A 27373-nucleotide genomic window follows, 5' to 3' on the forward strand; every position below is an offset into this window, starting at 1 on the left:
GGGGGAGGGGTGGGTGGCCGGGGGTGTTGGCAAGGAGAACGCTTTTCGTGAAGTTATGGCCCATTTTAAAAAGATTCCACTTGGCTTCCTCTCCCCCATCCCCATTAGGAGGTGGGCTTTCCTTTCTCATTTACAAAGAGGGGGAGGAAAATGAAAGCTCATTAAATAAAAATAGTAAAGGACATTTTTATGTGTGGGCTTCAAGCCAGCCATGTCAGGGAGGAGTTAGTGAGTGGCGCTGGGAGGGAAGGAGAGCAGGATTTGGTTTATGGGGAAATAAAGCCCACCGGCCGGCGTTGCTTCTTTGCTAGCTTGGTGAGCCTGGGCTGGCACCCGCCGTCCCTCTGCAGGCCCCCGCGGCCACACGAGCTCTCGGGGAGCAGCTGGATACCAGGCTGTGCCCCCAGGGTCCTATGTACAGGTCCAGACTTCCTTGTGACCCTTTGTACCCCTGAGACACACGTGCTCATCCACTCACCCAAAACATCTCTCAAGCACCCACAGGTGCTGAACCTTTGCCGGGCTTGACGGTGCAGAGAAATAAGGCAAAGCTCTTCTCTGGGTCATTTCTCAGCTAGCGGAAGGCACAGGCGAGCAAGCAGGTGCAGCAGTAGACACACATCCAAAGGTTGGGGGCACTGTGGACCAACTTTGGGGGCAGAGGGCCGCGGGGTTTCCCCTGGGATGATGCCGGCTCTCCTGCCTGGTGACATGGCTCTTCGTGGCGATCAGGTCTCTGCATGGAGAATACGGGGAAAGAAAATGCACTCGTCATGGAGGCCTGTGAAAAGACATGTACAGTTTTGAGGTCAGGTGATTCCCGACGTGTGTGTCAGGCGGGATTTTCCATGTTGTGTGTTGAAGGAGCGAGCCCTGAGCCCCTGTGCCCGGAAGCTGCCCCCTCTGTTCCCATGCGCATCTGCCCCACGCCGTGGACGGGTCAGGGCATCCTCTGAACACGGAGGGCAGCAGGGACGATCTGGCGAGTGTGGTCAGAGCGGAATCTGGGAATCTCTCGCCTCCCCGCTCTGTTTTTCGCTGACCCAGCGTGCCGATGCTGTCGGCGAGCGTGTGGCTCTGTGAGGTGGGAGGCGCACGGGCGTCCAGAGAGCTGGCTGTGCCTGGGCCGTCACCGGGCCCCGAGCGCTCGGTGCTCTGCATTTCCAGCACGCCCGGCTCCGCCAGGCAGGCTTGCAAGTCAGGAGCCGGAGGAGCACTCGGGCTGCCCGCCTGGTACTTCTCCCTGTGAAAACAAGGCCCAGCAGGGGAGAGGATGCGTCTCTGTGGCTTTTATTTTATCTTGCCTTTTATCTCCGTGCCCACATGCTCGGAGCGTTTCCGCGTTGATAAATGTGCCCTCTCGCACAGGCACATGCACATGCACATGCACGCCATCCCCTTTCTCTTGCCCGTGTGCATGCCACACACACACACACACACACACACAGTGCACTGGGTGCGGACACCAATTGTAAGCCGCCTCTGTGTGGTTCACCCTCCCTTTGCCACCAACCCCTGTCCTTTTCACACAAAGCTCCCTGTTGGGAAAACTCATAATTTTTACACCACACAGTCTTGACTGGCCATTGCTGGAATTACTGTCTCTTTGAAGTGCTTTCTGCTGGGGCATTTACAGGCCGTTTTAATTACCTGCAGCTTGCAAGGGGCCTTGCTTCGTCCCAGCCTTTGTTTGTTTGTTCTTGGCAAGGAGTCTGTGCAGAAGGGACAACGGCTGTCTTCTTTTACAAAGAAAGAGAAGGGGGCGCAGAGAAGTTTGGGGAACCCTTTATACAACTTCTCCCCGAAACCTGCTCTGTGACTCCCTCTCCGCCCCCGTCGAACAAGCTGGAAAAGGGAAAAGCTGGCCCTTGCTGCTGGCTTCCAGGCTTGCCCAGGCTTCCAGTGGTTTCCAGTGCTGTGGGCCTCTCTCTTGAGTGTGTGTGTGTGTGTGTGTGTGTGTGTTTTGGTTTCAAGTATTATTAACTATATTTTTAAGCTTCCCGTCACAGGTGGCAGGGCTGTCAACAAAAGCTCACCTCCGTGCTGACCATCTAGCGTCCACGGCCACCGAGCTGGGATCCTGCTTGTCTTTTCTCACCTAAATCTGTCGAAGAAGCGTGCAGTACTAAATTTTTGAGCCTGAGCATGGGGTGGAGGGTAGGGGTTGAAATTACATGTGAAGGCAGAAAGCAGCACCCGCGTGGAGCTGTCTGGGTTTTTCCTTTTCTTGTCTTAATTTTTCATTCGGTTCTCTCTCTGGAACGAACTAAATATAAATAGCCTTCTTTGGGATTCCTGTTAAACACAAGTGTGGCATGTCATGTCTGTAGACAGAGATGCTAGTTTACCAGAGGAGCCTTGGAAAAGTTTCCCCTTCTCTCTGCTGGCTTCTACAGCAGAAGGAATCTTCATTCATATTTATTCATTGAGTCCAAAAATGTACTGAGAAGTCGGAACCCTCATACATTGCTGATGGGAGTGAAAGATAGTGCAGCTGCCCTAGAAGACAGCCGGGCCGTTAAAAGGTTAAACGTGGAGGTGCCAGATGACCCAGAAGTTCCAATCCTTAAGCCTGTGCCCCGGAGAAGTGAGATTTATGTCCTCTGCCCTTATGACAAGAACTACACAAAGCTACCCCAGTGGCTCTTACTCCAAGAGCTCTTACAAAGCTGTCACCTTGTTACAAGACAAAACCCGTAAGCAAGTGTTCATAGTAGCCACCTGGCAGAAGGCATGTCTGTTGACTGATGAGTGGCTACATAGAAGGCAGTATATCCATACAATGGAACATTATGTTGCAATAAAAAGGAAGTAGGGACTCCTGCTTGCATATGGATGAATCCTGAAAACATGAGGCAGAATGAAAGAAGCCAAATACTAAAGGCCACACAGACTGTAGGATTCCATTTATAGGAAATGTTCAGGAGAGGCAGATAATAGATTAGGGGTCACCAGAGACTAGCAGTGGGGAATGACTGCTAGTAGGTGCGGGGTTTCTCTGTGAGGCGATGTCACGGGGGCGGTCGTACAGCTCTCTGAATATACTAGAAACCATCGAATGGTATATTTAAGGGTGACTTTTGTGGTATGTGGACGCCTCAATGAAGGTGTTGCTTGAAAACGAATGTGGCGAATGCCTGTTCTGTCCCAGGCCCCGCGCCAGACCCCAAGGCTGCAGGGGCCTGCGGCTACGACAGGTGAAGAACACTGGTAGAGAACCCAGGGCATGTCTGTAAGTTGGGTTAAGCGCTATAAAGGAAACCAGTCAGGTGCGGTAACGCCGAGTACTACTGATGTGCCGTGAGCCGCTGAGACGGCCGGCCGGTCCGGTGCATTCTTACTTTTCTAGAACCCGGCACACACAGTTCCTGCTTCACAGGAGAGTGGAAAGAGCGTCCAGCAGGCATGAGGCGGTGTGCCTCCCCTGAGGTCTTCTCTGTAGAAGGCTGTAAAGCTGCCCTGAGACAGCCTGTCTCTGGACTCTGGGTATGGTCTTAGTGTCTCTGGCCTGCGGGTGGCCTTCTTCTGCTTGTTCCTGAGCGGCTCTGGGAGGACATTATGGGCCAGATGGATAGTGTCTCTGCAGGTGGGTACCTGTGGCTACGGATCCCAAGGTGAGCGTTCTGGAGCCTTCCACCCGCTTCCATGGGAGGGTGCCTCTCTTGGCCTCAGTTTCCTAGTTCACAGAACAGGGGGCAGCACTCTCTTCCCGAGCCACAGGGTGGCTGAGGTAATCCTCAGCAAACCCTTTCAAAGTCAGATGCGATCTGTAAATACCTTATTATTCTAAAACCTCAATTGACTAGATTTCTTTTTTACATTTTTCTAGAAGAAAGAAGAATTGGCAAAGAGGTGGCTATCTTTTGTGTTTTTACCTTTTCCTTCTCGACAATGACAGTGACTTGCACCGTAGGATTTGGTGTCTGTACGGGTTCCTCTGCCCAATCTCTCGTCTTGGGCTCATAACTGAGGTTGGGGATGATGGCTCTCCCGGCTCGGAATCCTCATAGAGACGGGATTTAATTTTCAGCGTACTAAAGCAGAAAGAATGAGGCAAAACCCATTAAGGAGGTTTTCAGAGGGCTTTAATTTGAAAAGAACTTTCTTAGGCCCTTGATAACCTCGGGTATTTCCCAGAGTCTCTGAGGATCCATGGCTGGGCAGTGGGATGGGAAGGTGGCATTTCAGCTTCATGGCTGAAGTGAGAAGCTCAAGTAAAAATGAGCCCAGATTACCAGGCGACAAGGCTGCCTCCTCATGCCCAGGCAACACGGGAGGATGAAGGAGGAATCTGGAGCTTTTTGAAAACAGTTTTCCCAGAAACTGGCTATTTGTGCTCGTTGAAATGAAAGCCTCTTATGGGTGTGAGAGAGAAAAAGAAAAACTGTGCTCATCCATAACCGTAGTTCAGTTCCCTTATAGGGCCTTTTAGGATCTGGAGAGAATATTTTGGATTTATTTTTGTTTTCCTTGGGCTGACGTCAGGAAGCACGCATCATGGTGCCCCATTTTGGGTTTGGAAAAAGCGCTAAGAAGCTATAAATCTTAAGGCATTTTACTATTTTTCCTCTTCCCTTTTTTCAAAAAGCACAACTTTTCTGGTTTCTTTTTTTAAAAAAAAGGAAAGAAAGAAAAAAAAAAAGCTACAAAAGTGTGTATTGATTCTTTTCCCTCAGATCTTAACCGCCCAGGCTGTAATACCTTGCTTACACCTGCCAGGTTTTTTTGTGCAGTTTTGCAACATCTCCTTAATCCAGTGAACATAAATAGAACATTTCAATCATATTTGGCTACCAGGAACCTCGCAGATAAGCGCGCTAAGACCTTGTTGAAAGAGACTGTATGAGATTGTGTGTGATAAGATCATCCTATAGCCTGGCACACAAATGAAAAACTTTTGTTCTTGGTGAAATTTGTTGATAGAGATATTTCAAATAAATGACTTAGGAGAGCTCGGTATTTTAAAACAAAGGCCCCGTTACGTAACCGCCCGAAGCCCGGGTCTCCTGGTGCTCAGCGGCCATGAAGACCCTTCTCAGAGCAGTTGCTTTGGGGAGATTAGCGTGCCCCTTTGTCATTTCTGACACGGTATTTTAGCACTCACCCGGGCAGCCTTATCAGGGGGCACTGTACTTGTGGTTATAGCCATGGGGAGTGCCATTGTCCCTGTATTTTCAAGGCTGGGGACAGCTCCTTCCACTGGGTCAGCTCCAGGTTGGCCTTGCTCCCAGGCCAACGCAGGGTGCACAGTCTTCTTCTAACAGCCCCATGGAGGCCTTCTCTTTTGGACAATAGGGACCACTGTTCTTGGACTGATAGATGTTTGTGTGTATATGTGTGTGGGGTGGAAGTGTTTTGTGTGTGTGTGTGTTTTGTAACCTCCACGTTTTTCTTTTTGAATTCCCTCCCATGTTTGTTCATTCATTCAACAAAAATGCAACCGAGCCCCTCCTGGGTTCTGGGCTCTGCTCGGTCACGGAGGCTGAGGGGTTGAAACTGGGATGGATCCTTCAGGAAGGAGCTTACAATCTGGTGAGCATAGATAGGCCCCTGTCAGCCCCACAGCCTTGCAGGGTTATAAACCTGGTTGGAAAGGGCCTGAGAAATCATCTGCTCAACCCTTGTGTTGCTGAGGAGGGTGGAAAGTGCAGTCTCCAGAGGGTAAGTGGTTTGACCAAGGTCACTGGATGATTACCAGCAGAGCCGGAGAGAACCCTGGGTGTCCTGCCCCCAGAACGGGATCTCAGCCCATGTGTTACACCTTGATTCTCCATTCTTTTTTTTTTTTTTTTTTTTATATTTGACAGAAATCCCTAGTAGGCAGAGAGGGAGACAGAGGGAGAGCGGGGTGTGGGGGGGGGGAAGCAGGCTCCCTGCTGAGCAGAGAGACCGATGCAGGGCTCGATCCCAGGACCCCGAGATCATGACCCGAGCCGAAGGCAGAGGCTTCAACCCACTGAGCCACCTAGGCACCCCTTGATTCTCCATTCTTGAGGAAACATGCCTTCCCTGTTGTTCTCTCCCCCTCCCTTGGAAAGGCTCCAAAGCAAATGATCGGCCACAGTTCTCCAGAGCTCTGAGGGCCTGGCTTCTCAGGAGAGGGACACACGCTAGGCGTCCTGTCTCCCCCATCGTGCAGCACGGAAGGCGTTAACTAGCACTCTGTTAGTTCTTGGTTTTGTGTTTTAATCTGTTGTTTGAAATCCTTGCCTTTTATTGGTATATTTACTTTATGGCATACATAAAGAGCTATATTAAAAAATAAATTGTGTTGTAAAAGCATTCGGTAATGTTTATTAATATTGACTAGTCAGGGAGCAATGAACTCTATTGCTACAAGGATAATTTGTGGTAATACCAGCTAAGCATTCACAGCTTGTCCAATGACTGTCTAATCTCAACATTAAAAGGAAAAAAAAGAGTGGGTAAAAGGATAATTTCCCTTATGCCTTGAGAAAATGAAAGTGACCCACTCCTTAGTCAAGATTAGAAATGTTCTTTCTTTTCTGCCCCGAGGGTTCCTGGCTTCTCTTCATCAACGCCGGGTGGTCCCAGGCCTGGATTTCAGTGGTCAGGTAGCCCTCTGTCTTGGGGTGGTTGGCAACTGCTTCATGAGCGATAGCTTCTCATGTGACTACTCTGGTTGTCTGCAGTGTGCTGAGGGTTTGGAGGCAGAAATAGAGACCTCTTGCCTGTCCTCAAGAAGCTTCTAGCTTGGAAGAACTTACAAATGGTTTGGTCTTAAATCATGGCCTTGATACTCCAAGATAGTACATAAGGAGAATGATGTCAGGTGTGACTAAGGACCCACTTGGACTGGAATCTGTCCCTGCTGGTGGCATTTAAGAGGCATTCCTCAGGACAAGATAATGTCACTCTTAATCCGTAGGGAACATTCCCTGAGTATCTCATATATCCTGGTTCAGGGTGGAGGTCTCTCGTAGAACAGGCTTTGTTCAGAGTATCCCTTCCTTGTAGAAAGGCACGTGTAAAAGTACAGAAGATTGGACTGAGTATGGGAACCCCTTGAAACCTCCCCGGAAGTTGCATTTGGGTGTAAATCCCTGATAGCCTTATAACATTTTATTCATCCCTTCTTAAAATTGGAGCCCAGAATGCAATGGTTAATTTGGCCTTCCTCTTGCCATTTGAATTAAAGGTAAATGGACATGGAAGGTGCATTTTGAGCTTAAAGAATCTTGGAGAAAAGAGTAAGTCCACTGCTGAAATATGTAAGCTCTTTCCTTTCTTGGTTCTGTCTCTTCTTGGAGAGGTGAGCAAGGCCAGGGTGAGGTTCTCTGACCACGGGGCTTGGGAATCATTTGTTGTTTTCGAGACTGAACAGGTTGGCAGAGCTCTGTGAAGGGGCATGTCTCCAACCATGACCACGCAGGGGACACGTGGCAGCATGCCGAGTCCTGCTCAAGAGAGGAAGGAGCGGGAGGAGGTGAGATGGTGGCTGGGTTCCCATGGTTAGAAGAGGATCTTGGAGAATATTGATTCCATGGTGGTAGCAGACTTTTGAAAGAAGAGGGTCATTCAGACCTTGGTTCACATCTGACCTTCAAAATGTCCTGTTTCATCCTTGCCTGTTCTGAGTACCCCTTAGAAGCCCTGAGTAGGTCAACTTGATGGTGGTGGGATGAGGAAGCAGAAGCTCCCAGTGTTAGGGTAGCTTCTGCCTGTGGGACGGCTCAGACCAAAGAGAGGGCAAGTTGCAGGGACTGTGAGGGCCTCACTGGCCAGAGCCAAGTGTTGGTTCTGGGCATGGGATCAGTTAAGGTGAGAACAAGGAAAACTTAACCTTATAAAAACCCTTATAGGATGGACTCCCCTTTTTCAAAGATGGGTAGTTCCTTCCTGCTCACTTACCCCATCGACAGACCCTAGTTCTGAGTGCTGGTCTGCCCAGCAAAACCTATGGGTCAGGCACTTGCAGATCCCCAGAAGGAAAGGGAGGGAGAGAGAGAGAGAGAGAGAGAGCGTGTAGCCCTGGGGTTTTGGGAACTGAATTCCCTCTCTAAACCTTCCTTGCCCATTGGTCTGCTTTGATTGCTCTTGTTTCTGGGAAGAAGAACTTGGGAAGAAATGGAACATTGGCCATCTGGGGCCTGGAACCGACTCTCCCACTGTTCTCTCCTTGGCCCTCTTCAGGATGGAGAGGGGCTGAGCTTTTCCTGCAGAGAGTAGCTACAGGAGGTGCTCTTAAGGAGTCCTGTTGTGGCCGGCCATGTCTGGAGGTTGAGGGTGAGGAGGACCCAGTATGTCTTGGGTCTCTCCTGGCCTCCAGTCCTTCTGCTGTTGTGTGCGAGTTGGGCTGAGGAGATGAAGGCCCATCTTGAGAATGAGGTGTTGGGTTGAAGCTCACTTGCTGTGTGGCTGCAAAAGACGCATTGGCCTTCCTTATGAGGACTTCAGGACCCACAGGGCAAGGGTCCAGCCCTGCGTTGGACGTGCCCATGAAGCTCTTGGGCTTGGAATACTGTTAAAGATTGAGAGGAGGGACCCCATGTTAGCTGGAAGAATTTCTTAAGCAGCCCCGAGCAATCCCTTCTAAATCGAGGTCCTATGAAGAAAAGGAGAAATGAGCATGACTTCTGCCATGATACGGTTTCTAGTCCAGAGCAGACAGAATCTATGAACTGTCAGACTTCTAGCACCCAGAGACGGCTTAGTGTATCTTGCTAGCTCGGTCTGACTAGCGAGAGTTGTGTGGTTGAGAACCAGTGAGAAGGAATGAGTCTTTCTCTCAAGTTCCTTGTAAAAGGTTCAGATTTGCTTTGTTCTAATTTCTCATAATGATTCAGTTCCCTTGAGAAAATAGCTAGAAACCTGCTAAAGGTTAATTTTTTCTATGTCTTTTTGAACATAATTGAAAATCTCTTACATTCATTGTGGGTTTAGCTGGTGGGCCAGTGGGGGAGCCTTTGCTGGGATAGCAGCACTTCCTGGGCGTGGAGGGGGGTGGGTGTGCGGTGGCCAAGATCCTGAGCCCCTTCCCCAGCAGTGCGTGGCGAGGACCTGATGGCTCCTCCAGGAAGTCTAGAATGGGGGTTCTTGGGCCATGATGGAACTGGGTTACTTTCAAGATGCTGTTAAACAATGTTGCTGCTTCTCAGAGAAGGGAGTGTGAAAACCAAGGGCGTATGCAGAAAGGTGCAAAGATGTCCCCAGCTGCCCTCTTTTCCTGTGCTGCTGTGGGGGCTGGTGACCTCAGATGGCCATGAGCAGTTAGACCTCTCAAAATGACAAGACCAGACTGGGAAATTATGTGTGTGGGGCCAGGAAGACGGAGGTGGACAGAATTTCCATTTTAATCAAAATCCGTGGTGTAACGTCGTGGGAGCGACAGTGAAGGGCTGTGGCCTATAGAACAGAGAGACCCTAAGTTCGTACAAATGTGCGCTTCTGCTTGGAAGCCAGCTGGGATTCTGTGTCCTCACCGGTCCTTCTGCAGACTGTGCCGTAGAGATCTGCTGGCAGCCAAGTCTCTTGAACACACTCAGATTCTTCTCCACCATCATCTTTTCCTGTGAGTTGGAAGCGTCCACCTTTCCATATCCATCCCTTGGTGTTCTGAATGGTAACAGAAGACAGGTGCAAAGCAGCGCTGGGCTCTACTCGACTCCTAGGATTGTGAAGTGCTCCCTTTTCTTCTCCTGAACTTTGTGTGCCTTGCCTTCATCTCTCTGCCAATGGAGTAGGACCTTTGTCCTCGTACTGTGTACGGATCACGGGGATGCTGTGCTTCCCTCTGCAACCTGTGTGGGGCAATGAGTTAGTGGGTCAAGTACAAGGCAGTGTCCTTACCCCAACAGTCAGACAAGATAGGACATCTGTGTCTCTGAAGCCTGGAAAATGTGTGGCAGCTGAGTGGTTCCAAAGAAAGTCTACTGATGGGTTCCAGAAGTGTCTTTGACTGAAAGACCACAAGTGAATAAAGGAGGAAACTCAGGTCATCTGGCTTTGAAGGCCTTAGAACAAGGAGGTTTCTGCAATTGGGTATCTATTTTTGCTTGGGCTCTCCTAGCCTGACTTCCTCGGCATCATGGAACATCACACAGTGGAACATGGCTCAGAAAAAATCATCATGCCCCACAGGGGAATTCCTTGGAATCTAGGGAAAGGGATGAAATTTAAGTTCCATAAGGGACCAGAGCCTTAGAAATCATCCACATCACTTTATATGTGAAAAAACACAGGCAGGTTATAACAACATAATTTGTCCAAGGTCATAAGACAAGTTCATGACCAAGTCAGGCTGAGGATCTGGGTCTTCTGGCTGCTCGACCGGCATTCTTCCCTGTACCCTATTACCCCCGTAGTAAGGGGCAAGGTGTAGATCACCTTTCACACCACATCGATCCAGTGGGCCAGGAAAGCCACTGTTACCATTTGCCAGGCAAATCCATTCCCATCCAGAGAGAAGGCAGTGGGACTATCCAGAAAGTGTTCATCGGGGTCTGGATCGAGAGATTTGATCTGGAACCATCAGGGAGAAGAGATGGAGAGTCCAAGGGTGTGGTTGGGGATACTTATCCTGGTGGGGGTGCTGATACTGGAAGGCTGGTCCCTCCGGCGTCCTCTGGGGGAAACAGATCTGAAGGGTATTAGTCCTCCTGTCAGCCGCCCCCTGAGACCAGGGGCTCGCCTGGAAGCTGAGAAATCACTGGGGAAGAAAAGATGAACTTGAATGAGGTAGAAACCCATCCATGGCCATCCACCATGCCCGACCACGATCGTGTACAAGAGGTTCCCCTGCCGAAACATTTGGGAGGTGAGCCTTTGCTGTTCCACAGAGCAGATGTCTGCCACGCCTGGGTAAGTGACAGGAAGGCTCTCTGCTTGTGTGGACCCGCACATGTACACATGCAGTTACCTGGGTGCATGTCTCAAAGCATGGATTACCCAGAATGGTCTTAGGACATGTCCCCGTGTCCAGCATTGTGAAATCTATTTGGAGTTAAGGGTGTTCAGTTAAAATGTTCTGTACTGTTAGTATTTCTCAACTGGGTTGGATCAGCCATGGCCAGGAGTGAGGTAATATGGGGGTGGGGTGCACTGCAGTGTCAGGGATGCAGGCGCGTGTGTGTGTGCGTGCGCGCGCGCGTGTGTGTGTGTGTGTGTGTGTGATTGAGAAATTACTTGTTGCCTTTGGCAAGGAGGTAAAGGGAAAGCGAGCAAACAAAACATCATGATTGAGAAAGAGTTCCATGAAAGGGACGGGGCGTGTGGACACGGCATGCGGCCCTCAGGCCCCGGTGGCCCTGGACTGTGGCGCTTGAGAGGCTCACCTAGGGGCTCGCGAGGTTCTGACTTCCCACTGGGTTCCCATCGGGGATTTGTAAGATGGTGGCCATGGGGGACTTGGTGTCTTCATGGTGACCTGGGCTCCGAGGCTCAGATCTGGGCGCTGTTGGCCTGCATAGAGAGTACCTCCTCTCCACACCCTGGGTTTTGTCATTGTCCCTACCAGCCGCCCTCCAGCCTTCTACTGTGGTCTCGACCCATCACCGTCTGATGGCCAGAGGTTGTTGCTCTAAGAGAGCCTCGTGGGCTCTCCTCCTTGTCCTGCCTCCATCAGCTCCTGCCTCTGGCTGCCGTGGCCTGCCCCGTTCCTCAGGGCACGGCACAGAGACGGTGGAGGTGGATCCTGGATCCGGCAGTGGCAAGTAAGGGCCTGAGAACAGGAGTGTGGGTGGGAGGAAAGTCAGCGTTCCGGGCCAGATGGCCCCACAGCAGCCAGCAGCTCTGAGCCTCGGCGGCCTGCTGCGCACAGACCACCTTCCTAGCGCACGGCTCTCCACGAGCCTGCCCGCTTCCCTGACCCGACCCGGCTCCGCCGCTGGGTCGTTGGGATAAGGGCACTGCCATGGGCTGGGCGTGTGGCCACTGTGAGCAGGACCGCTTTCTTCCCGGGGTGATCCTATAGGTCAAACCCAATTCACAGAATTGCAGTGTCGTAAACTGACATAAGGTGTGTGACTGTACTCGGAAAGCCCCACGTGATATTTGTAGAACGATGTTCCCGCTTTTCTTGCGCTCTCTCTTTCTGCTGGGGTTCAGCCTCTAGCCAAAAGGAGAGGGAAGACTAAGGCTGGGCCTCCAGGGAGGGGCGTGCATTTTGGAGACTCCCCGCAGCTCTCGGAAAATCTGGAGGTGTCCAGAACGTCGGCAAATCCTTTCTATAGTGGTTCAAAACCTACTATGTGCCAGTCCCTGCCACAGGAACCTGGGATAAGAGACAGAAGGGGGACGGGTGCAGGCCTCCTGATTCTGGCAGCGTCGCTAGGGAGCTGGACATGTGAACGGCTGCAGCACCGTGAGGCCTGATGGGACCAGGGGATGCCGAGGCAGGTGGCCTCCACGGATGGTCAGTGCCAGGTCACTGGTGACCCTCCCGTGCTGCCTCCTCCTCAGCCTGAAACCGGAGCTGGCTTTCCTCCCTTGGTCTCAGTGCCCCTAGACAGTGTAGTAGGGAGAGCCCTGTTCTTCAGCTCTCCGACAGGCCCAGGAGTAGACTCTTTCTTGGCAGCGTCCAAGGAAGAGGGGCGTGCGAGCCTGGCTGCGCATGCAGGGACATCTCCGTCGGTGCCCGTCGGCAGCAGCCGTGCCCAGCTTCCCCCTCCCTCCTGCTCACCTGCCGGAGGGGTGGCTGCGGAGCCCCCAGGTGCGGGTGGGCTTGCCTTCCAGCCGGCCGGAGCAGCCCCAACCTCTCTTCTCCTTTCCCCACAGGAAGCTGCACAGTGGCGTGAAGACGTACGGGTGTGAGCTCTGCGGAAAGCGGTTCCTGGATAGTTTGCGCCTGAGAATGCACTTACTGGCTCATTCAGGTAGGCGATGCTGCCCTGACCGGCCCGTTCGAGCGCAGGCAACTGCGTCTGGCCCGCCTTCGCCCCCACTCAGAGCACGGATGTCCCTGCTGCCGGCCGGGACCTTGGGTCACTGCATCCTGTGGATGGTCCCTCCAGGTTCACGGAGCAGAGGGCCCATCCTGATGGCATGACCATCTGCACCAACCCCTCCTCATGTCCTCGTGGGTTCCCCAGGGCTTTGTAGGCATCCGAGGTGCGGTGGACCTTCCAAAACAGATGATGGTTTGGTCAGCCCGACAGTGGTGGTGCTGAGTTCTCACGGGTTCCTGAGTCTGACTCTTGGGGTCACGTTATACAGGAGCCTTTGACTGAATAGATAGAGAAAGGTTGGAACACAGACCTAGTTACGGCATGCTGTCTTTGGCGAGTTAGTTTTATCCATTTCTGGGGGGGGTCGGCTGTGTGGCTGCGGGGAGATTCACCTGTATTTGGGCAAAGCCGCTCTGCCCCGTGAGGCAGGGGGAGTGGACACACCTGACATCCAGCTGCCCGCGTGATCTTGGTGGAGGGAAGGCTCCAGGTCTCATGGTGCTGCTCTGAGGCCGGGGGTCGCCTGGGGTAAGCTGTAGAGGCCTCCAGACTTCCCTACGGGGCCAGCACTGTCTTCCTTCCGATTCCCTTGCCTTTCTCCCTTGGAGTCACATTCTAGGAGAGAGGTGAGGGTCATCTCCTTATGGTCACACGTGGACCTCTGCTGTCTTGGTCCCACGTGGCCTCCTGCGCCTCATCTTCCAGCATCTGTGGAACGTGCAAGGGCTTTGGGGCTAGGCCAGTGTTCAGACCTCGTCTATAGTATATGCCATGTGACCTCAGGCGGATCTGTCCCCCAAAGTCCGTTTTCTGCCTTGGTGAGGTACAGGTCTCGCCTAGCTAGCTTGTATCCATTTTCTAAAGAATCCAGTGACAGAATGTGCGTCGCTATGCCCTGGCATACAGGTGGTGGTCAGTAAATGCTGACTGCCTCTGCTTCGCCTTCCTTTTCCCCCGTTCCCAAAGCTCTGACCCTGAGGCATGCTCCCATTCCTTTACTCCAGAAGCTTCTACCTGGCTGGCGGTTTGCTGTCTGTCCTCGCGTTGCCCATACAGTCGAGCAAATGCTGTTTTGGTGCTTTGTGTGCTTCAGGCCGCCACGGTCTTGCTGCAAAGTCTGTGTGGCTCTGCACAGCGTGGGCTGCTCTCTCCCTGGCATTCGTGGTGCCTCCTAAAGTCCCCTAACCCCTACTTGCTTTCCATCCTTCTCCCTCCAGATCCGGGCACTGTGCCCCGGGAGGTGGCGGCCGGTCTCAGCACGTGCAATCTGTCCCCACATCTTTGTGTTCCGCTCCTCCTCCCTGGAAGGTCACCCACTCCCACACCTTGTTCCCCTGCACCTTCCTCTTCCTGCCCACCTCCCTCACGATGGTCTGCAGTCCTGAGTCCAGACCTCCTGTGTCCAGCATCTGCCTGGTCCTCACGGACTCCCTTTGTTCAATTTTTATAGAACGCACCTTGTATCTTTTTGTTTCCCTTCAGTTTTGTAGGCCGTTTGGGGTTCGGTGTGGGGTTTCAGAGCCGCCTGCCAGCCGGCTTGGCCGGCCCCCAAGCACAGAGAGCGGGTCTTGGTTTATGTGCTCGCTGCTGCAGGCCCCTGTGTGGTCTGTGTGTGGTGCTGGACACTTCCATGCGGGTAATGCACTTTTCAGCCTGTGGTTAAAGCTCCCTTGCCCACTCCGGAACTTGGCCTTGGGAGCATCCTTTCTCCTTCCTTGTTCCTTGAATCCAATGCTCTAGCCAGGCTCAGCTACTTGTTGCTTTGCGCTCTGTGTAGACGGACACAGCTTTTGCTTTCCCAGCTCTGTGGCTTTGTTCACCCCATTCCCTCTGCTTGGAATAACCCTTCCTAGTCTTGCCAGATCGTCTGAGGTTCCTTACGCAATGCCCTCCTCCACCCTCAGCCCGGAGCCGTCCTGCCTTCTTCTGGGTGTCCGTATGTCTTTATCTGAAGCTCTGTGAGCACAGTCATTCCTCCTTGTGTTCTGGTTATTTATGGACTTGCCTTATCTCCCCTGCTTGGAGTCAGGGATAGAAATTGGGAAACCTACCTCCTTCACCATGTGGTCTTGGGCGAGAAATGAAAGCTTTTCTGTATCCTCATCTGTAAGACGGGAGCTCTTAACTCTCTCAGAGGCGTTGTGAGGCTCCCATCGGACCCTTAGCCCTGGGCCTGATGCACGATCAGCTCTCCGGAAATAGAATCTCCCTCTCCCTAGCTCCTCTGATAGACTGTAAGCAAGTGGGGACAGGGTCTGTCCCCGTTATGAGTGGCACATTGCCTGGCCCATTGCTGGAGTTGCTAGGTAACTGGTCAGATGAATGAAAGCAGTTGGGGGAGCATGTCAGGGAGCTCTAGTCCCCTGCTGGGTCCCTCCTGCAATACCAATGGTGTGGACTGTCTCCCAGAGGTTCCCTGGGGGCCAGCCAGGAGCCCCTCTACCCCCCCCACCCTCCCCCCAGCCAGTATTGGTTGAGTGTGAGTGAGCCAGTCCCGGCCACGCTGGTGATGCCAGTGGGAGGGGCAGAGGGGGAGACACTGCTTACCCACGTGCAGGGGGGCCCAGAGCCCCCAGTTCAGGCAAGGGAGTGGCTTTGCACCACCCCTCTACAGCCAGTGGCCACCTGAGGACCGGCACTCCCGTCCCGGCTGAGATGCCACTGCATGGTCCTATGGTCTCAGCCCAATGCCCCCAGCAGCTCTGAGAGCTGGGTCCTGTCTCCCCAGGCTCTCCTCTGCATGACATCTGATTGTGCCGGGTGACTTGGCTCTCTGCAATGCACTTGCCGATGCCCTTGATAAAGAGGATTTGGTGATGGGGGAGGTATAAGGGTCATCATCATGCTTTAATTCGCCTTTGCAGATGGCTCGTAGCCTTCTGAGACTCTGATACTTCTATTCTCTGTGGCTGCTTTCTGCTGTCCTGCATACCTCTCACCCTTTGCTGGGATGTCTTGAAAAGAAATAGCAACAAGGGCTTAGAGAGGCTAGACCTCTTCCTGAGCTGTTCGCACCCCCTGAGACGCCGGACGGCCTCCCATCCCGATGGAGGGGGATTGGGGGTCGGTGTTGGAGGGCTGGGCCAGGCGTGCCAAGCCTTCTCTCGGGGGCCAGTGGCAGAAGCAGGGTTCTACACATTCTGACTCCTCTGCCAGTTGCACGATAACAGAACCCTGGGATGTTTCAGAGGCGACCTCGGTTAGATGACGGGAGATTTTCTTGCTGCTGGGTTTCGAGGGCTCCCTCCTAGGAGCCGCCAGCAAGAGGGGCTCCTGAGGGGGTGCAGTGCTAGCGACCCACTTTGCAGACTCTCTCGCCAAGGGTTGGAGCGGCCCTGTAGAGCCTAAAACAGCAGACCGTTTAGCCCCAGAACCCTGGAGACATTTTTTTTGTTGTTGTTTAAAAGGGGCAGGCCCTGGAGGCTTGAGCCAGGGATCTGGGTGCGGGTCACGGTGCTCCTGGCTTCCCCTCAATGTCATGGCTGCCCTGGGCAGGTACATTCCTGCTGTTTTCTTCTGCTCGGCCCAGCTGAACAGTGCTCCGCTCGCACTTCCTTGCTCACGCGCTGGCTGCCCCCAACCCCCTCTTGGCTAGCATGGCCTGTGTTTGTTATTGTAGTTCTGGCTTGGGGCCAGGCCTGGCGGGGAGCCAGCCTTGTGGGTACAGTGTGTACAGTGAGTGCTGAGCCAACTTTGTCATCATACACGATTAATTTTTTTTTTCTAATCTGGCAGGGGTGGGGTGAAGGGAGGAGGCAAGAAGAGAGCTTCTCGCTGCTGGAGAACAGGCCACACTGACTTTGCGGAGATGTTATTTAGGAAAGGATGAAATGCGCCTGCTCGTTCTTCCTTCTGGGCTTGGCCCCTTTCTCACGTTGTCTTCCTGTCCTCTGCGTCTCCCTCTCCGAGGAAGTCAGCCTGTACGAGGCCGACGATGTGAGGTTTTATTTTCAGTGACTAGAATACTAAATTTACACTCCTAAATCAGTTTTCATTGTGTTGAAATTGACAATTTGTTTAATTAGAAGTTTGCCCTGTAGGAGGCCCTTCTTGGAGACAATTCTTTCTTTCTCTTCCTCTCTCTCCCTCTCTCTCTCTCTCTCCCTTTTTTTTTTCTTTTTTAAGACCCTAAATGGTAGTAGGGAATGTTCAGTTTAATTGAAGTTTTTATTTCGATTTGAATGCGTTAACTAATCAAGTGTTTATGAGATATACCTGATAATAACAATACGTTTAAATTAACAAACAATAACCTAACTCATTAACTAATGAGATTGATCCGGGCGACACCCTGCCTTCTCGGAGGTGGGTTTGGGAAAGGAAGGTCAGGTCAGGAGAGTGACCACCTAGGATGCTTTTGCAGAGCTGCTCCTTCTAGAACGAGGACATGAGGTGCAGGACTGTGGCAGTGAGCAGGGCAGGAATCCAAGCCACTCCACGTCCTGGGATCACTCTGACCTCTCGCTCCCCACCCTGTGCAGCCCTGTGCCTTGTGGGGATTGGTCCCAGAGCATCTACGACCTGCTGTGTCCTTGCCACTCCCAGTTCTCCCTTGAGTGGTGATTCCTTGCCCTGGGATGTCTGTACAGAGACCACAGACCCAGGCGGTGGCTCGGGTTAGTTCTGGGATTTGCTGGTGTAAGGTTTCCCATTAGGTAGGATCTCCCACAGCTTGGCGCCAGTGCTGCTGGATTAGAAGCGAGCAAACCCAGAACGGCTTGCCCCTGTTTCTGACTTGACCGCATGCTATTTAGAGGTTCCCGTGTTTCCGTGGCCTGCCACGGGAGTCTTATTCATTTTTGCAGCCAGTGGACGTTTACCAAGTGCTGAGTGGACCTCAGGTTCTGTGTACTTAGCACTGGAGAGAGCTTACAGCATCCCTGCCCTCAAGGAACTTATGACCATTCAGTAGGAGAGATACTTGATTGTAAGGTCATGGTCAAAGACATTTGTGTGCACAAAGCACCAGAAGAAAATTCTAGGAGGAACTCACAGGGGGAGGGTGTCCCTTCTAGAGAGCAGGCTTTGGAAACAGCGGGATGAGGCAGGATTGTGGAGGCCTTGAATACCAAAATATTCTGCATTTACCTGCAACACTGGAGAACCACTTTAGGATTGAGTGACAGAGTGACACTTGTTTTTTTTTTTTTTTCCCTTGGAAAGAAAGGACTGTGGGGTTTTTGATGTACACTAACCTGGAGCATAGGATTTCTCAGACCCTCTTGGAGAAGCAGTGTGCCTGATGATCTTGGGGCATGGTTGGAGGGCAGATAGGCCCATGCCTCCAGCCCCGGTTAAGGGTGGCCTTCCTTTGGGAGTCCAGTCCTCCCAGGGGTCAGTCCCCTGTACTCAACCCTCCTGCCTTTCTCCCAGTGTTGTGAGCCATGGCTCTTGAGAAAGCTCCCCTGACACAGTCTCTTCCCCCTATCAGAGCCACTGGGAAGGAATATGGTGTTTGGCTGATGGATTTTCTGATTCCAGCAACAGCACAGGGTGGCCAGGGCCTATCATCGGGGGCCTGGGTCATCCCATCTGGCAGGAAAAGGCCTGGCAGGGTTGGGGCCAGAAACCAGATTGGTTCTCTTGAGCTTTCTCCTGTCCTGATCCCGTGGAAGGGAAAGAAATTATGAGACATCAAAGATCTACGGACTGTACTTGTTCCTTTTTCTTCTTTTTTGGAACACTTAGCTTTGGGGTTCAGGGTCTTTCTTCCCAAAGACAGGGAAGCATGGCAGCTGGTCAGTTCCCTGTGGTGGTGAGGCATGGTCCTCAAGCTGACGGGAGAGGCATCTTGGGTTTAACGGGGGCCTCTCAGGACCTGCCGCTTGCAGCTGGCACCTCTGAGCCTCAGATGGGCAGGGGGGATCCAGGCAGGTTCATCTCCTCTCTGCCTGCTCTCGGCGAATGTCCCTGTCTGTTCTTCAAGTTCGCGCCACGCCATCAGGCTAAACCAGATGACCCAGAAGAAACTTCCCGAGGCCCCTTATCTCCCTCAACACGCCTTGCAGAGGCAGGCTCTGTGTGTGTGTGTGTGTGGGGGGATTAGTTCAGAGCACAGGGAGGGTCCGCTGGGAGTGGCTCGGGGGCCCACGGTCTGCGGTCTGCGTGGATGTTGGGGTGCAGACAGAGGGGAAGAGGGGAAAAGCAGCCACTTTCCCCGCGCACTCTTGAACACTGTGCTCTCGGTCTGTCTCTCCCCCTCCCTGCCCTGAATTTGGCCCGCTTCCCGAACTTTTTCCCAGAGTGGTGTCGTCACTGGCCTGCCGGCAGGCCTGGATGTTCTGCCAGCATTCCAGAGAGTTTATGATCGCCTGCAGATGTGCCTCCAAGAACACACTGTACCCAAAGCAGAAATTAATGCAGGCTTGACTGCTGTCCAAGCCCATCCACGGGAGAGAGGAAAAAGAAAACAAAAACTGTTTAATGCTGTTTATAAATTATACACTGGCTGATGAAAAATACATTTCTTCCCCCCTCTGCCCCCTTCCTCACCACCCCCCCACCCCCGCCCCTTCTCGCTTTCTGCCTCAGGAGCCTAAATGGAGACCAGAAGAATATGGTTTTGCTTTTTAGCTCCTGTTTTGGCTGGGATCCGAAACCCTGCTGCTGATTCACAGCCAGAGTATTTTTCCCCTTTACCTGATGAAATATACTGATTTTTCCAGCCCAGATGGGGTGCTTTTGGTTTCGTTGTCTGGGTCGTTGTTGTTGTTGTTGTTTTAAACTTTTTATTTATTTATTTATTTTTGGCCAAGGGTTGTGTTTACATCAAGTGACAGGTCCTGTGATAGCCCTGGGTGTGGTGCCTCCCCCCTCAAGGCAGGTAAAGCCCCACAATTGCCCGCCTCGGTGCTGCCGGGTGCGCGTGGCCCGGCTTCCCAGCCCTGAAGACGGCCAGCCGGGCCAGCGCCACAGAGGAAGCTGGCAAAGTTCATTGCAGGTCATTGTATTAAACAGTGTTCTACCACGTCTCCCCCCCTCCCCTGCCTCCCGCCCCGCACCTACAGCCCCTGTGTGAAAAGGGGTTCGCATATCCCTCCCCACCAAATACACATGTCTCTCTCTCCATATGGTGCCTTAGCAGGGGTTGGGGAAGCTCGTTGCCTCTACCCCTCTGAATCCCAGCCTCTCCCCCTGCACCCAAGTCCCCCGTCCCAATTTATTCTATAAATTCGCTTCCACATTATGTCTATCCATTTACATGGCTTTTGTGTTTTTTAATACTGCTAATGTTTATCATTTGCCCAACAGGCTCGACAGATTTTGCTTCCTGTAGAGCACCGAGGCTTTAGAGCCCCCTGGTTGCTAAGTAGCAGTCTCCCTGTACTGTAATGGGCTGATTTTGTATTCCGTTCAGCGCTGTATCTTATTTTTGTATGCAAGACAAAGTGTTTTGATGGAGGACGATTGCAGCAGTGTCTGGAGGCTGTTTGGAGTTTTATGGGCTGTACAGTACACTGTGTGCTCTCCGAACAGAACACAGGCTGTTGAATTTTGGATTGGATTTGTCATTTTTCCCCCCTCAGAGAGGAGCCTGTCAGATAGAACATTACTTTAAGGGTGGAGGAAAGAAAGTGGAAATTATGTAATAACCTCTGTGTGTGTGTGTGTGTGTGTGTGTGTGTGTGTGTTTCTGTCTCTGGTGTTTCTCTGTCTCTGATGTTTATGGCCCCCAGAATAGGGTGGTTTCTCAGCCACACGCCCTCTCCCACCACCCTGTGATGTTGGCAGTGAGTCTGGGCGGCGATAGTCCCCTGGGGGAAGGGAATGGCCCTAGAGAGGTGGTTGGGGGGGGTTCCTTGTCTGTCTCCTGTTTGTTCTCCTTCTCTCTCCTAATCTCTCCCCTGCTCCTTCCGTCCTTCCTAAGCTCTGAGCTGTTTCACTGGCCCTTGCTTTGGTCCGAGGGTGATTAGATTCTGGGGTTGTAGGTGGGGGAGGATGTTGGTGTGGGGCCCACCCCAAAGGTCCACACCTCTTGCTTCCCAGACGTGCCCCCCGCCGGGCTTTGTGGGCGTTCAGTCCGTGCTCTCCGCTGTGGCCGTCACCCCCGGCCCTCCAGTCCCTGGGCCGGGGGGCTACTTGGTGGGGTCCGGCCATTCCAGCGGCATGGCTCCCCGCGGGCCTTTGAGCGCCCTCTTCTGGGCTGTCCGTGGTGGCAGGAGGCTGCGATTCGGCGTGCCTCTCTTCTCTTCTCACTTGTCCCCCAGTCTCCTCTCACACCGTTTCTTTGTCCCTGTCCTGACGTCCATCTTGGCCCCAGCCCCGTCCTGATGCTCCTCTGTGTTTCCTGTGTTCTTTCTCAGGTCTTCATCTGTCTTTGTCTCCATGCATCGTCGCTGGTCTGTCTCTCCCTCTCTCACTCCTCAAAGCATCATAGCTTGGCAGTTGGGTGGGGTTGGGCTGGGGAACAAAATGTCCCACCAGGCAGGGCCCGGGGACGACTCCTGAGCGAGTCCTTCCAGAGCCTGGAACCTTGTGTGCTCTGCCCTGGCCTCTCAGGGAGCAGCATGGGGCTTCCTGGCTTGGCTTCTGCTCCCCCTGGGTCCCTGGATGTTTTCTCGAGTCGAGCTGGGCAGGGGCCACTGGGAGAGCGGGGTTTGGTTTTGCAAGGTCCATATTGGACACTGCTGCTGGTGCCATGCTGACGGTGGTCTGTCCCAGGCCCCTGGGGTCAGCGCCCCTGGGCACCCTCACACACCAGTGACCTGGCCTTGTGCGTCACCCTCCGAGGGCTCTCGGTGAGAATTCGGTGAGTAATGCGACGTGCTGGTGTTTCGGGGCAGCTCTCGGTTTGGTGGGGCCTGCAGCTTACACAATTTGGGGAACCGTCTGTCAGAAGAGGAGGGATTAGAGGTGTGAGGACCCGCCCCAGGGAACAGGCTGGCGGTGCCAGGGAGGGCCTGGGGTACAAACGTGCTGCTGAAGCGGGTGCTCCTTCAGGGAGGACCGGCTGCTTAGAGCGGCAGCGAGGAGCTGCTGGTGGAAGGCCCCAGAGTGGGAGTAGCAGAGTAGGGAGAGTCAAAGCCAAGGCCAAGGAGGGTGACATCGGCTCCATCCTGGGGACTCTCCCTCCCCCCTCAAAGTGCAGCCGTGGTCACAGGCCTCACATTTGCATTCCCATGGGGGTCAGGACAGATCCTCCTGCCTTGGGTAAATGGCCTCTAGTCCCAGGGGGTCCGGACTTCACGTTCTGCGGATTTCATGTTCTCTTCTCAATGAGGCTGGCAGGTGGGGCCAGATAGAAAGTCCCACGCACACAGCGCCGCCGGGGAGATCAAGGCACACGGTAGCATCCTGGCCTGCACACCGGCCTTTAGGGACTGGCCATGAAATGACAGGACAGCCACCCTTTTCCTAGAGGCCCTACCTGCTCGGGTCTGTGACTTTGGTTCTCCTGCCTCCCTGGGCAGACGAAGGGTGTCAGCCTGGGGCAGAGCGCTGGTTCTCTTGGGGCACATGGGGGCATGCGCACGTGTGTATGTATGTGTGCGCGCGCACGTGCACGTGCACGCGCGTGCCTGTGTGATTCGGGAGGAACCCTGGGCTGATGGAAGTAGACATAAAGGTCTGGGAGTGTCTTCCTTGGAGCTTCCAGACTCTTCAGTTCCTTAGGGTCCATGGAGAAAGGAGGATGGACAGTTCTTTGGGAAGGACACCACTGACTCCTTGGAGGGTGCAGAGAAGCTGCAGTCAGGTTCCCAGAAATGAGGGGGATTTATGTATGTGAGTGTGTGAACATGTGTGCGTGCGCGTGCATGTGTTTGGGAGAAAAGAGAGATTGAGAAGAAGCGTTTACGTGAAATACTCAAAATTGTTCCTCTGCTGTAATGGCCCCGCACAGACCATTACCTTGCAGATTTAAAAACTAAATGAGCTCATCATATCTAGTGACTTCTACCGACATTCATGCTTGATTGCGAAGCCTGCGTTACCTCCCAATTTGAACTTCATTGTTTGTTATGAATTCTTGAATGTTGGTGGCGTGTGTCCCTCTCGTGGGTTCGGCCCCGAGCACGTCGACGCCGCGTGACAGACGGGCGTGTTTCTCAACAGGACCCCACTGAAGAACATTTTCATTTTTCAAAAACGAGCCCTGTGCCCTCTAGATCCGGGTCTGGAGTTTCTGAGGAATCCAGTGGGCCAGTGAGAGACATGGGTCGACTTTGGAGGGGGCTGCTGCTTTGCATTTTTGTAATTTAATAATTTGAGTTTCATGTGAATGATTCTGCCTGCCGTGCACTACTCTGCATTTTCATAACTGTCTCTTCCACTTTGGGTAAAGGAAGGGAGGGAAGAAGTACCAGCAGCAGCATTCTGTGGGCAGAGGAAGAAAACAAGAGAATGGGGCAGAGAACGGGCTAAATTTAAAATTGTAATTGGCTGACTTCCACTGGCTTGCGGGTGTTTTAATGACTCATAATAACTTCATTTAAAACCAGCTGAGCAGAAAATAGATTGGAGAGGAGCCTCGGGCCATTATGGATTTGTTTTTTTTGACAAGCTCGGTTTTGAGCAGCCAGGAAGGCTCTCAGAGAGGGCTTGGCTGTGTTCTCTCTCTCTCTCTTTCTCCCTCTCTGAGGGCTGGTGGTCTGCCCGGGAGAGATTGTATAGAAACCAGACTTTTTTTTTTTTTTTAAACCCCCCCCCCCTTTTAAACTGATTAAAAATAGATGCCTTGAGGTATTATTTTAGCATCAGTAGGATTTTTTTTTTTTTTTACTTTTGATGTGGTAAATGGAACATAAATAAAATTGTTTTTGAAATTACTGAATTAATTAGGTAGTAAAGCAACTACAATGCATAAATTTCTTCGCTGGTTGTCCTGATCCATATTTGGGGGGCGTTTCCCTTTCTGCCCCGTCCCCTCCTCCTCTCCCCCGCCAGCCTCCCCTTCCACCCCGTGCGGACCCTTCCTTTGAATGGCCAGGTTCTTTTACCATCCTGGCAACAGCTAAGTTATTATTATTTTTATTATTATTATTATTTTAAGATCTGTAGGATTTGGACAGGGCTAGTTCGGTCCAGCTACCCAGCCAGCTCGAGGAAGCTCAAGTTTTGGAAATTGCCAGAAGAGGCTCTAACCTGCCTCTAGTCCTTTTAAATAGCTCCTGCCTGCTTCCTGGGCTAGGAATGGTGCCAGCCGGCGAGTGCTCCTTTTTCTCTTGTCTTTTAAAGGCAGCCAGCGCAGCCATAGGATGTGTCTGTCTGGGTAGGACAAGAGGCCACCCCCCATCTGATTGCTCGGAGCCATTTATCTACCCCCTCTTATGGCACCTGTCACCTTCTTTGTGTCATAGCTATTTATTTGCTTGTCCTTTTTTGCCTGCTAGACTCTGAGCTTCTTCAGAACCTGTGATTTATTTCCACATCCCCCTTCCTACCTAGCCGAGCAAGCTGCACGGTGGTTGTAACTCATTTTTGGAATAAACTAACGGGGGTGGGGGAGTGGGTGAGGGCGTGGTTGGCCGTCTGGGAGGAAATTGCTCCGAAACTCCCTCCTTCTTCCTGCCAGGCCTGGGACGCAGCAGTCTGGATGACCAGACCAGGATGGAGGCAAGCCTTACTGGCCGCAGGCTCTATTGCCTTCCCACGGTCAGACACCTCGCAGGCTCTCAGGAGGGATCTGTTGAATAAGTAAATGGCTCAGGATGGACGGTAGGGACAAGGGAAGGAGAGAAAGGCACTTTCCCGAAGGCCTGCTGTGTTTCAGGCACAGTGCTTGGCGCTCTGTGTGTCCGAGCTCAGATATCCTACATTGACTCTGGAGTATCGAGAGGCTGATTCCATTTTGCAGGGGCGGACAGGAAGGTTTCAAGAGTTGAAGTCACTTGCGTTAAGGTCAGATGGCTAGGAAGTGGCAGAGCTGGATTTGGAGCCAGAGCTGTCTGCCCACCCCCCACCGCCCCTTGCTTTTCTAGCACACCACACTGCTGTACCTGTTCCGGTGCTCGCTTTTCTATTTGTGGGGATAAGCAGTGTCTGGGAGCCTGGGAGGCTGAGACAGGGAGAGCCGGTGAGGCCCTGCCCTTAGGGGGGATCCTGCGGCTGGGGCTTCTGCTCAGGGCCTTGGACCTGGGCCGTCAGAGCTGCTGGGTGGCTTATGAGCCCTTTTTTTTTTTTTTGAAAGATTTTATTTATTTATTTGACAGAAATCACAAGTAGGCAGAGAGGCAGACAGAGAGAGAGAGAGAAGGAAACAGGCTCCCTGCTGAGCAGAAAGCCTGATGCGGGGCTCGATCCCATGACCCTGGGATCATGACCTGAGCCGAAAGCAGAGGCCTTAACCCACTGAGCCACCCAGGCGCCCCCTTATGAGCCCTTTCTGCTCTGCCGGAGTCACATGGTGAGCTGAACTGCCACTGTGACCATTATTCTTCTCCATTGCCTTACGGGGCTGGGATTGGGTCGTTCTGGGAGCATCGCTAGAGGACCCCGGGAGTGAGTGTATGGCCCTCCCAACCAGGCGAGAACTTGGTCATATCACATTCCCAGCACCATCCCATGCAGAGGAGAGGGAACAGGACCCGAGAGCTGCCTGGGGTTCCTCCTGCACGGCGACCCAGCTGGGTGCTGTGGTTGTGGGGGGAGGCCCTCTGGGGTGCTGAGTCAGTAGTGAAGGGTCAGCCGGCTGCTGCTGCGTCCCAGAAATGTGGGGGCTCTGACGCCTTGGGTTGTCACTAGCTTCTCAGACGCTCAGGGTCCTGGAGTCAGGGAGGTGGTGGCCTCTCTGACCTTTTGGATTCTGTCCAGGGAGACTGAACCACTTGACATGAAGCTCATTCTCTCTGTTCTTCAACAACCTTATCTTCCCCAGGCCACACTGTGGATGCTGGAGCCTTCTCTGGGGACGAAAACATCAACCAAATGGGAACCAGATGCCAAAGGCTGGGCAGTTAGAGGAAACCCCTCTAAGTGTTCTGGGTCACTACATGCGGCTTTCTTTTGGGGGAAAGTCATGAATGGATTCATCTCTTAGCAATTACCCACTGAGGGCCAGTGACTGGCAAACCACCGCAGAATAGAGGGGCTGCCGCCGGGGTCCCTACCCGCAAGGGTCTATGGGCCTGGCTGAGAACATGATGCGAGCTGTCAGCAGGGCTGGGTGTGCTCACTGTCCCCACAAGGGGAAAGTCAGTGCCACAGTGGAGGGGAGGGAGGGACTCCCCAGGACCAGGGCAATGAGGAATGGCTTCGGGAGAGAAGAGATTTTGATTTCCTGCTGCAATGTCCAGATGGCGCTTTGTGGTAGGTGAGGGGCCTGCTTTTGTGGACAAGATGAAGCAGGAGCTTCTGTGAATCAGAACCAACCAGACCCCTCTGCCTTCTCCTCCTCTTCTTCCTCCTCTCCCTCCCCCTTTTCCTCCTCCTCTATCCACAGCAGTTAAGGGGGACGGCTGAGGAGGTCTAGAGCCTCTTTCTTGTATTTGAGAATCCTCAGAGTTCTAAGGATGCTACGACCGTCCTTGAGCTGCAGGTTGAGAAACTGCGCATTAAAAATGAGAAGCTAGCACGGCGGGTGGGCCTGCCTTGCTGAGGCCTGCACAGAACACACACAAATGCACAAGTGAGGGTCAGATTGGACACAGATCCAGAGTATTCTGTATTTCTTTTATTTTTATTTTTTATTTTTTTAAAGATTTTATTTATTTATTTGACAGACAGAGGTCACAAGTAGGCAGAGAGGCAGGCAGAGAGAGAGGAGGAAGCAGGCTCCCCGCAGAGCAGAAAGCCCAATGAGGGGCTCGATCCCAGGACCCTGGGATCATGACCTGAGCCGAAGGCAGAGGCTTAACCCACTGAGCCACCTAGGCGCCCGTATTCTGTTTTTCTCACACAAGAGTAGAGGACCCCGCCAGGGCTCCTGGAAGCCCAGGTTGAGGACACATAGCCTCAAGGGCTGTGTTTTGGTAGGGATGAGGCCAGGGGCTTGGCTACCCTGGAGGGATGTGAAGGAACACGGAGGCCCAGCATCCTGGCCTACCGTGTGCTTTTCTTGAAAGGGACAGGAGCTGTCCCCATAGGTGGGAAGCCAGTGGGAGAGAGAGAGGTGGATGCTCTGTTCTGCCATGCTCCTTTACTTGGACCCTCTTTAGGATTCAATCAACAAAGAGTTCTCTTCTAGATTGCCCCCCCCCAAGTTAACATGTTCCCTCCTTCTCCTTCCCCCAACTGTCCCATTTTCTTAAAAAAATATTTTTTTATTTTATTAAAAAGATTTTATTTATTTATTTGACAGACAGAGATCACAAGTAGACAGAGAGGCAGGCAGAGAGAGAGGAGGAAGCAGGCTCCCCGCTGAGCAGAGAGCCCGATGTGGGGCTCGATCCCAGGACCCTGAGATCACGACCTGAGCTGAAGGCAGAGGCTTAACCCACTGAGCCACCCAGGCTCCCCAGTTGTCCCATTTTGGTTGGAATTCTTTCACTTGCCAGGGAAAGGGAAAAGAAAAAAAAAGGAAGTTCTAAACT

The 27373-nt window shown here is 52.7% G+C and overlaps 1 protein-coding gene across 3 annotated transcripts in view; it reads left to right on the forward strand.

Moving 5' to 3' along the window:
• The window catches only part of ZBTB16 (zinc finger and BTB domain containing 16), a 184104-nt gene that overhangs the window by 80878 nt on the left and 75853 nt on the right, over nucleotides 1–27373 (forward strand). For all 3 annotated transcript variants that reach the window (XM_044257875.1, XM_044257873.1, XM_044257874.1), the window contains exon 3: nucleotides 12736–12833. In XM_044257875.1, the coding sequence (XP_044113810.1) occupies nucleotides 12736–12833 (98 nt within the window). The remainder of the gene's footprint in view (nucleotides 1–12735; nucleotides 12834–27373) is intronic.

The sequence above is a fragment of the Neovison vison genome, chromosome 7 (genome assembly GCF_020171115.1).
Source record: "Neovison vison isolate M4711 chromosome 7, ASM_NN_V1, whole genome shotgun sequence".
Taxonomy (NCBI): domain Eukaryota; kingdom Metazoa; phylum Chordata; class Mammalia; order Carnivora; family Mustelidae; genus Neogale; species Neogale vison.